Source organism: Zeugodacus cucurbitae, chromosome 6 (assembly GCF_028554725.1).
Source record: "Zeugodacus cucurbitae isolate PBARC_wt_2022May chromosome 6, idZeuCucr1.2, whole genome shotgun sequence".
In the NCBI taxonomy this organism is placed as follows: domain Eukaryota; kingdom Metazoa; phylum Arthropoda; class Insecta; order Diptera; family Tephritidae; genus Zeugodacus; species Zeugodacus cucurbitae.
The window spans coordinates 50,013,950-50,024,507 of record NC_071671.1 but is presented as its reverse complement, the minus strand read 5'-3'; the positions used below and the strand labels follow the sequence as shown (position 1 = coordinate 50,024,507).

At 35.9% G+C, this 10,558-nt stretch overlaps 2 protein-coding genes across 2 annotated transcripts; both read left to right on the top strand.

Annotated features, from left to right (window-relative positions):
• The first annotated feature begins 291 nt into the window (after positions 1–291).
• On the top strand, positions 292–3,629 carry LOC105217371 (DNA replication licensing factor MCM4). Its single transcript, XM_011192331.3, has 9 exons — positions 292–503; positions 560–873; positions 944–1,866; positions 1,923–2,117; positions 2,183–2,359; positions 2,420–2,786; positions 2,855–3,096; positions 3,158–3,368; positions 3,429–3,629. The coding sequence occupies exons 1-9, from the start codon at positions 431–433 to the stop codon at positions 3,522–3,524; spliced, it is 2,598 nt and encodes an 865-aa protein (XP_011190633.1). The 5' UTR covers positions 292–430; the 3' UTR covers positions 3,525–3,629.
• Positions 3,630–7,994: 4,365 nt separating this feature from the next.
• On the top strand, positions 7,995–10,558 carry Mier1_0 (mesoderm induction early response protein 1). Its single transcript, XM_011192332.3, has 4 exons — positions 7,995–8,966; positions 9,024–9,511; positions 9,593–9,769; positions 9,839–10,558. Exons 1-4 carry the CDS (start codon positions 8,072–8,074, stop codon positions 10,253–10,255), a joined length of 1,977 nt encoding a protein of 658 aa, XP_011190634.1. The 5' UTR covers positions 7,995–8,071; the 3' UTR covers positions 10,256–10,558.

The window sequence follows — 10,558 nt, the reverse complement described above, 5'->3', positions numbered from 1 at the left end:
ACACGTACACAAACACCTGCCGGTCATAGTGTTACCAGAAAATTGTTACTGCTTAAGATTTTCATATCACATACATCCCGTAAAAATGCATTAATTATGTTGCAAATACAAACAGATTGGTATATAGATTTTATTTTAGTTCATATATATCACTATTTATACTTCTTATACATAATATATATAAAAAATAGCACCTAAATAAGATTTGAGGTATTCTCCAAGAAAAACCGGTTACACTTAAGGTTCTAAACCGACATGCAATCGTGCTTCATAAATGTCAATATGAATTTTCGCGCCTTTTTGATTGTCAGTTGCGTTTACATTCGCATTTACAGCGTGAATTTTTTAGAGTATAGTAAGATAAGTGCGAAGTGTCCAATTGTTGTTAAACCATTAATATTTTGCCACCATATAAAGTAAATTCTTAAAGATGTCAAGTCCCGCACGAACACCCGAAGGTGCGGCTACACCAAGAGGTCAGGGCGAGCATACTCCAACTCGTAGTAAGTATTCAAATTGTTTATGTCTCATTAAAAGATCTAACGATGTTCCGTACTAGACCCCGTAGTGCAGGATGCAACAGATACACCAATGCGCATGGGGCCAACAACTCAACGCCAGAGTCAACAGCCATCGGAAATCAGTTTGCCTCCAACATCACCGGGTGGTTTAAGTTTACCAGCAACTAGTCCAGCACGCGGACTGGGAATGAGTGAAATCGATCTAAGTTCACCATTGAATTATGGTACTCCAAGCTCCATTGGTTCTATACGTACACCACGTTCGGGCATTCGTGGTACACCTTTGCGAGCACGTCCCGATATACGTACAGATAAAAGAATGCGTCAAGTGACCATAGGTGGTGCTCCTGGTGTAAGTATGCGACTTAATGCAAATTTTTACTTAGAAATTACATCTAAATTATTTGTTTATATTTTTTTAGTTGGATACCATTCCTGAAAAGCCCTCAGAAGGCACTGATACTGTGTCGGAGTCGTCGGCCACACCGCAGATGGTTGTTTGGGGCACCAATGTTGTTGTACATCAATGCAAAACAAAATTCAAAGTGTTTCTTATGCGTTACATTGATCCTGACGTAGAACGGGATGAAATTTCAGAAAACATAGATATAAATCAACCAATATATATGCAAAAGTTGGAAGAGATTCATACTCTAGAAGAGCCCTATCTAAATGTGAATTGCGCACATTTGAAAACATTCGATGAAGCACTTTATCGGCAGTTGATCTGTTACCCACAGGAAGTAATCCCCGCTTTTGATATGGCCGTTAACGAAATGTTTTTTGAACGCTACCCAGCAGCTGTATTAGAGCATCAGATTCAAGTGCGTCCATTTAATGCTGATAAAACTCGTAACATGCGTTCTCTCAACCCTGAAGATATGGATCAGTTGTTGAGTATTAGTGGCATGGTAATACGCACCTCCGGTGTTATTCCGGAAATGCGTGAAGCGTTCTTCAAATGTATAATTTGTGCATTCTGCACCACTGTTGAAGTTGATAGAGGCCGCATTGCTCAACCAACACTCTGTACAAATTGTAATACGAATCACTGTTTCCGATTGGTGCACAATCGTTCAGAATTCACAGATAAACAATTAATAAAACTGCAAGAGTCGCCGGACGACATGGCTGCCGGTCAAACGCCACACAATGTGCTACTTTATGCTCATAATGATTTGGTTGATAAAGTACAGCCTGGTGATCGTGTCACCGTAACTGGTATATATCGCGCTGTTCCGTTGAAGGATAAGGGTCGCAATATTAAGAGCGTTTACAAAACACATGTGGACGTAGTGCATTATCGGAAAGTTGATAGCAACCGTTTGTACGAAGAGGAAGAAGGGTAAGTAAAAAATTTTTTTTTAACTTCCTGAAATAATTTCATTTATTTTGTTTTAGAAAAATGCACATTTTTACACCAGAGCGTGTTGAATTACTGCATTTGCTATCACAGAAACCCGATATATACGATCGTTTATCTAGAGCAATTGCTCCCTCTATTTATGAAAATGATGATATCAAAAAAGGTATTTTATTACAATTGTTCGGTGGTACAAAGAAGAAACATTCTACTTTAGGCAGACAAAATTTCAGGTAAACTTGGCAAGATTGTTGTTGTTTAACTAGTTTTTACTATACAAAGTATTTTTAATTTATAGAGCGGAAATTCACTTGCTGCTGTGTGGTGATCCCGGTACATCCAAGTCTCAATTACTACAATATGTTTTTAATTTAGTACCACGTTCACAATACACTTCGGGCAGAGGATCTTCTGCTGTTGGTCTAACTGCCTATGTCACGAAAGATCCGGAAACACGACAACTAGTGCTGCAAACGTGAGTATTTTGTTTGAATCAAAATTTATATTCAACACTAATAATTTCTATGCATTTTAGTGGCGCACTAGTATTGGCTGATAATGGCGTCTGTTGTATCGATGAATTTGATAAAATGAACGATTCCACGCGCAGTGTGCTGCATGAAGTCATGGAACAGCAGACGCTCAGTATTGCTAAGGCTGGTATTATTTGCCAGCTTAATGCACGTACCTCCATTTTGGCTGCTGCCAATCCAGCTGAATCGCAGTGGAATAAAAAGAAGAACATAATCGACAATGTGCAACTGCCACATACACTATTGTCCAGATTTGATTTAATTTTCCTTGTGCTAGATCCACAGGATGAGCAATTCGATCGGCGTTTAGCTAATCATCTTGTATCACTTTATTATGTGACTCGACATGAGGAGGAAGATACGATGTTTGTAAGTATTTGTTATATACATACATACATAATACAGATATCATATAAAATATTATTATTATTATGTAGGATGTAAGTGTATTACGCGACTACATTGCTTATGCACGTGAACACTGCTCTCCCACTTTATCGGAGGAAGCTCAACAACGTCTCATTCAAGCATATGTTGATATGCGCAAAGTTGGTGCACGTCGCGGTCAAATATCCGCTTATCCCAGACAGTTGGAAAGTTTAATACGTTTATCAGAAGCACACGCCAAAGTACGCCTTAGTAACGTAGTTACTGTAGAAGATGTCGAAGAAGCTTGGAGGTAATAACTGGCCTTATATATTGTTTAGTAGAGTTGTTAATAAATAAATTTATTCATATAGATTACATCGCGAGGCTTTGAAACAGTCTGCCACCGATCCACTTTCTGGCAAGATAGACGTGGGTATTCTAACAACAGGTTTGTCCACTGCTGCACGCAAGAAACGTGCAGATCTTGTTATGGCCATTAAGGAAAATCTTAAAAAGAAAGGCAAAGTGCCAACGGTTCCATATCAAAAACTATTTAAAGAGGTCAAAGATGCTTCGCAAATTGTAAGTTTATATAATATTGCAGCAGTTGCTAACATATAATCATATAAACTATTTTATTAGCTTATTACACGCGAGCAATTTGAGGACGCACTCAAAGAAATTCAAGATGAAGGTGCCATCGTTGTGATGGGTAAAAATACCATCAGAATCTGTTAACTACAAACGCATAAACATTCATGCATATGTTTTTTTGTCATTGTTTTTATATTTTTCATACCTAAAGTTATTCCAAATAAATATCATTTATATATAATAAATAAATGCTTTGTTTATTCTTTTAATTTTTTACTTGTGAATTATTTTATATTTTTATAATTTTAAATAATAATTTAAACTATTCAATGTATACTGTACACTGTCTTAAGATTTGCACATCTCTGCTTTTCACTTCATTGCCAACAATTATTTATGCCGCCGTTATAATAGCGATAGTACAGCGCATATGTCATTTTAAACGTCGTTAAAGTAAAACCAGAGAACGTGTAATATAGAGAAGGTCCAATTGCGGACCAGCGTGTGAATTGTCAAAACCTAACAAAACACGATGAGCGTGTTTCACCTCAGCCAGCTCGGAAGGAGAAATTTTAACAGCGTCACGTTAACATTGCTGAGCATTAAATGAAAAATATGCTCAGAGATTTACATTTCTATTATATCGGAATGTTAGCCCGTTTGCTTATATATTGATACATTTATATGCAATCATATGTGCTAATATGATATTTATTTATGACTGCATGCAAAATTTATTCAATTCAAATAAATTATGCGATTTCAGAGGCATATTTGTCATCAAAATGGTTTAATGTAATGGTTAAATATGTAATGTTTTAAAATAATATACCTACTTTCATAAAAAATGTTTTTATTTTTATATTAAATGCATTTCTTACAATACTAAAATTAACTACGTATTTCATTATGTGAGTCTTGTATATATCTACATGTAAACAAAAGCGCTTACGTACATATGTAGATGCATATGTATCGTTATCACTTATCAGTGAAGGACATATGCACGTATTGCTACAAATGCATATACATAAATATGTTTGTATGTCATCGACGAAGAAGTAATGCATACACAAACTTACATTCGCATATGCGTACGCGTAAGTTTGTCACCATCACAAAAAATCAAAAGTATTTTCTACAAAAACAACAAGCGCCTCAAACGCATAAGCAGAATCACAAGTCAATATGGCAGCCAATCAACGCAGCCAAATTTTGTAGTAAATACAACAAAAACATTTTCATTCATGAACGCAAGCGCACATTCACTTGGCAAAGTTGCTTCATTCATAAAAGTAACGCCATACACACCTCCCTGCGCATGCCATGTCTACAAACGACTTTTCGCGACGATGACAAAAATCATAAATTGAAGATTTTTCTAATGTTCCCTCCAGAAGGAAAATTTACACCATCGCAAAAACCTAGGTACAAAAATGCCAACATAGCCCTTGAGTCGATTTAAAATATTTTTCAGCAAAAATTCTGATTTGAGGCTCGCAAAAATTTATGTCGATATGTTTGCATGCTCATACATATTCATACATATTTACGACAAGCCGATTTTCTACCAACAACGCAATGTTGCGTCGTTTTGACGTCGCGCAGGCGGCCATCAAACCTTCGACACATCGAGCTTTACAGAGGCGTTTCAAGTGATCCCTCCCTAATTATAAATGCGCTAATTATGTATTGTATAGTATTGACCTACAATTAGCAAATACAAATAATTAAATGTATTTAAATATTCTACCAATGTATTATGCCATATTTCAATGTACTACGACTGATTTCTGTAAGAATCAAGACATAAAAATTCAAACGATAACATGAGTTGGGGACCTGGACCCCTTCCCTTCGAACGTGCGACACTGCTTTGACTTGAGAACAAAAAATCACAATTTGCGGCCATTCGTTGTCTGTGGCAACGAAGATTTTACAACAAACCATGAGGCTCATATTTACGCACTTATGCATGTAAACAAATTTACAAACATTATGCGTATGGTTCTTTCGATTTTGTTTACATGCACACATAATTACAAATTATGCGCCAACTTTTATTCTTTTGGTATATTATCGAAACTTTTAATAACCAAAGAAAATAAATATTCATATGTATGCAGTATATAATTATATTATATTTTAACATATCTATATAAAATAATTATTTCATTATATACTTCAAACATTTTATGGAATAAATCATAAAGTTTTGCATATATACGTATGTATTTTGATATTAAATGTAAATGAAATTATATAGCGAGTCGTTTGCGCACTGTATATAAGCGAATCTGTAAGCGTACAGTTATTAACATTCAAATTAACACAATTTTTCTCATTTAACACTGAAACCGCTCAATTCTGCTATTTTCGAGTGCGCTGATGTTAAACCTGTGGTGAAACACGCTAATAATTTTCTGTGGTGAAACACGCTCATCTTGGCGAGTACCCCTGCGAAAAGAGGACCACTTTGACAATCGGCACACCATGAACCTTCTCTATATTTAACGTTCTCTGGTAAAACACAACTATACTGAAGCAGAGAACGTTAAATATAGAGAAGGTTCATGGTGTGCCGATTGTCAAAGTGGTCCTCTTTTCGCAGGGGTACTCGCCAAGATGAGCGTGTTTCACCACAGAAAATTATTAGCGTGTTTCACCACAGGTTTAACATCAGCGCACTCGAAAATAGCAGAATTGAGCGGTTTCAGTGTTAAATGAGAAAAATTGTGTTAATTTGAATGTTAATAACTGTACGCTTACAGATTCGCTTATATACAGTGCGCAAACGACTCGCTATATAATTTCATTTACATTTAATATCAAAATACATACGTATATATGCAAAACTTTATGATTTATTCCATAAAATGTTTGAAGTATATAATGAAATAATTATTTTATATAGATATGTTAAAATATAATATAATTATATACTGCATACATATGAATATTTATTTTCTTTGGTTATTAAAAGTTTCGATAATATACCAAAAGAATAAAAGTTGGCGCATAATTTGTAATTATGTGTGCATGTAAACAAAATCGAAAGAACCATACGCATAATGTTTGTAAATTTGTTTACATGCATAAGTGCGTAAATATGAGCCTCATGGTTTGTTGTAAAATCTTCGTTGCCACAGACAACGAATGGCCGCAAATTGTGATTTTTTGTTCTCAAGTCAAAGCAGTGTCGCACGTTCGAAGGGAAGGGGTCCAGGTCCCCAACTCATGTTATCGTTTGAATTTTTATGTCTTGATTCTTACAGAAATCAGTCGTAGTACATTGAAATATGGCATAATACATTGGTAGAATATTTAAATACATTTAATTATTTGTATTTGCTAATTGTAGGTCAATACTATACAATACATAATTAGCGCATTTATAATTAGGGAGGGATCACTTGAAACGCCTCTGTAAAGCTCGATGTGTCGAAGGTTTGATGGCCGCCTGCGCGACGTCAAAACGACGCAACATTGCGTTGTTGGTAGAAAATCGGCTTGTCGTAAATATGTATGAATATGTATGAGCATGCAAACATATCGACATAAATTTTTGCGAGCCTCAAATCAGAATTTTTGCTGAAAAATATTTTAAATCGACTCAAGGGCTATGTTGGCATTTTTGTACCTAGGTTTTTGCGATGGTGTAAATTTTCCTTCTGGAGGGAACATTAGAAAAATCTTCAATTTATGATTTTTGTCATCGTCGCGAAAAGTCGTTTGTAGACATGGCATGCGCAGGGAGGTGTGTATGGCGTTACTTTTATGAATGAAGCAACTTTGCCAAGTGAATGTGCGCTTGCGTTCATGAATGAAAATGTTTTTGTTGTATTTACTACAAAATTTGGCTGCGTTGATTGGCTGCCATATTGACTTGTGATTCTGCTTATGCGTTTGAGGCGCTTGTTGTTTTTGTAGAAAATACTTTTGATTTTTTGTGATGGTGACAAACTTACGCGTACGCATATGCGAATGTAAGTTTGTGTATGCATTACTTCTTCGTCGATGACATACAAACATATTTATGTATATGCATTTGTAGCAATACGTGCATATGTCCTTCACTGATAAGTGATAACGATACATATGCATCTACATATGTACGTAAGCGCTTTTGTTTACATGTAGATATATACAAGACTCACATAATGAAATACGTAGTTAATTTTAGTATTGTAAGAAATGCATTTAATATAAAAATAAAAACATTTTTTATGAAAGTAGGTATATTATTTTAAAACATTACATATTTAACCATTACATTAAACCATTTTGATGACAAATATGCCTCTGAAATCGCATAATTTATTTGAATTGAATAAATTTTGCATGCAGTCATAAATAAATATCATATTAGCACATATGATTGCATATAAATGTATCAATATATAAGCAAACGGGCTAACATTCCGATATAATAGAAATGTAAATCTCTGAGCATATTTTTCATTTAATGCTCAGCAATGTTAACGTGACGCTGTTAAAATTTCTCCTTCCGAGCTGGCTGAGGTGAAACACGCTCATCGTGTTTTGTTAGGTTTTGACAATTCACACGCTGGTCCGCAATTGGACCTTCTCTATATTACACGTTCTCTGACTGAAGTTTGGCAAAAGTCAAATGTGTCAAAAGTTTTTCTTGTGTACTATTTTATAAATTACAAATTTCATACTAAAATAAAATGTCGCCAGAGCCAGTCGCCGAAATAATGGCTAGCAACTCTTTCGAAACAGTAAAAGAGGAAATCGAATCGACGCCTACTGATACACCAAGTGATATGCTTGCGCCAACGGATTCTGGTGAAATTTCTTACCAAACCGACTGTACGGTCCCGCGCAAACAACGCGAACGCCGCAATAAATCACCCATTGCCATATCAACACTTTTAGAAACCTTTGCTGCTCCGTTATCACCAGCATCGTCTACATCGACCTCACAAGGAAACAGCAGCGCAGATGCCACATTTGAGCCATCCATTGATATGATGGTCAACGATTTTGATGATGAACAAACATTGAATGAGGAAGAAGCTTTAGCTGCTGCGGAACAACAAGACCCTAATGATGAAATAGCTACATTGCAAGAGGAAAGTGAAATGCCTTTAGAAGAATTGTTGGCAAAATATCAAGTGGCACCTCCTGTGCCAGTACACATTGGTGCATATAGAAAAAAGAAGCGGTCAGCAGGTGGTAGTAAGAATTCCAAACAACGCAAAGTGGCAAGTGAAACAGCTGTTACTGCTGAAGAACACGCAGCAGCTACTTTAGAAGCAGTTGAAGATAATGCACAAAATACTACAGAAAGATCGACAAGTGACATAATTTTGATAGAAGAGAGTGGTGATGAAGAAAACACTACCAAAAAAGTAGAGCCAAACATGTCCGATGATAATGAGGAATGCTTAGAGGAAGAGGAATTCGATTGTAAGCCAGCTGAAACTGTCGAAAACGTGGAAACAACAAAAGGACTTGCAGAAAATAAAGAAAAAAATAAACATCGCCGCACACACCTAATGGACCTCTACCCAGAGGAGTCTTTTACAGAAGTATTAAACTCGGAAGTTGTTACTGAAAAAGGTTGGTTTTACGATAATATTTACAGTATACATATTTTTAATGAAATGATAATTTAAGATGCACAAATCGACCTACTCTGCGAAGATGATAATGAGGAAGATGTTAATGATGCAGAAGAGGAGGAAGAAGATGAATTTGACAGCGATTATGTAAAGAAAACTATTATGGTAGGTGCTTCATATCAAGCAACCATACCCGACGGTTTATCACAATATGGCGATGTGTTACCCTATGAAAATGAAGATAAACTGATATGGGAACCCAGTCAGGTTAGCGAGCGGCAAGTAGAAGAATACTTGCTTAAAGCACGGGATATCAAACCATCAAGTTTGTTGGATAATGGCGACGAGGAAGGTGAGGAGTCCAGCCAAACTACTAATGCAGAGGATGTAGCGTTAGACCCAACAAATATTGCAACAAATGGCGTCGACGTCGAAAACAAAGAGTTAGCTCCAAAAAATAAAGCGGATGACGTGCAGAGCACCGTTACTGCGTTATCAGTTGAAAGCGCTGATGCAACTGCTGTGATTAAGGATAATGAGCAGGTGTGTTTGCTTGGCTAAAGAAATTTTTGGTTTTTTTTTTTTTCTTAAAAATATTTGTTAATAATAATCTATACGCTACAGGCTCTACATTTACTCGTTCAATGCGGTTATGACTTCAAAGAGGCCTTACGGCGCAAACGTCTAAATGCCCTGCCACTGACCGGTTCGATGAGCCTGTGGTCAGAAGAAGAGTGTCATAAATTCGAGGAGGGTATACAAAAGTTCGGCAAAGATTTTTACAAAATACGCCAAAATCAGGCAAGTATAATCTCAAATGAGATGCAACGCATGGAGCATTAATTTATAGCAATTCGTCGCTGTTTAAAGGTGCGTACCCGTACTATGCGTGAGCTGGTGCAGTTCTATTATATTTGGAAGAAAAGTGATCGTCGTGATCACAATTTTGCAAATTCCGACACAGTAGATCACATGGATATTTATTTGAATGAGGGTGGCGATTTTAGTCCCACAGCAGCAATTAACGGTACCTCCGCAACGGCACACTCATCCAATACTAACGGTAGCATAACACTGGCAACTAGAAAAAATAACGCCGGTGTTCAGAAAAATCCAATTTCCATAATGATGGTAGGCAGCACTACGACCAATAATAGTGCGCCGACCGCAACAGCATCAGCACAATTAAATGGCAATACTAGTAAAGTAGCAAGTAATCGGAAACGTAATGTTGAGAATCCAATAAATCAAAATTTACCAACAACACCTGTTGCACAAACGAAATGATGACGAATCATTTGATAGTCTTCAGGTGCAATGCAAAGTGGAAAGAAAAACACGTAACGCTTTGCATACATTGAAAATGTTAAGAAAATATATAGTATTAACTAACTAACATTTCTTTATATATTCCATATATATAGTATATATATATAATATACATAAATACTAATTTAACTTATTTTTTATATTGTCAATTATAAATTATTAACTACTATATTTTTAATTCTTTAAGTTAGTTAAGTTTGCAGACTTTAGCATAAATGTTGAATCTTTTACTATAATCCGTATGAATTCATAAAGTATGCG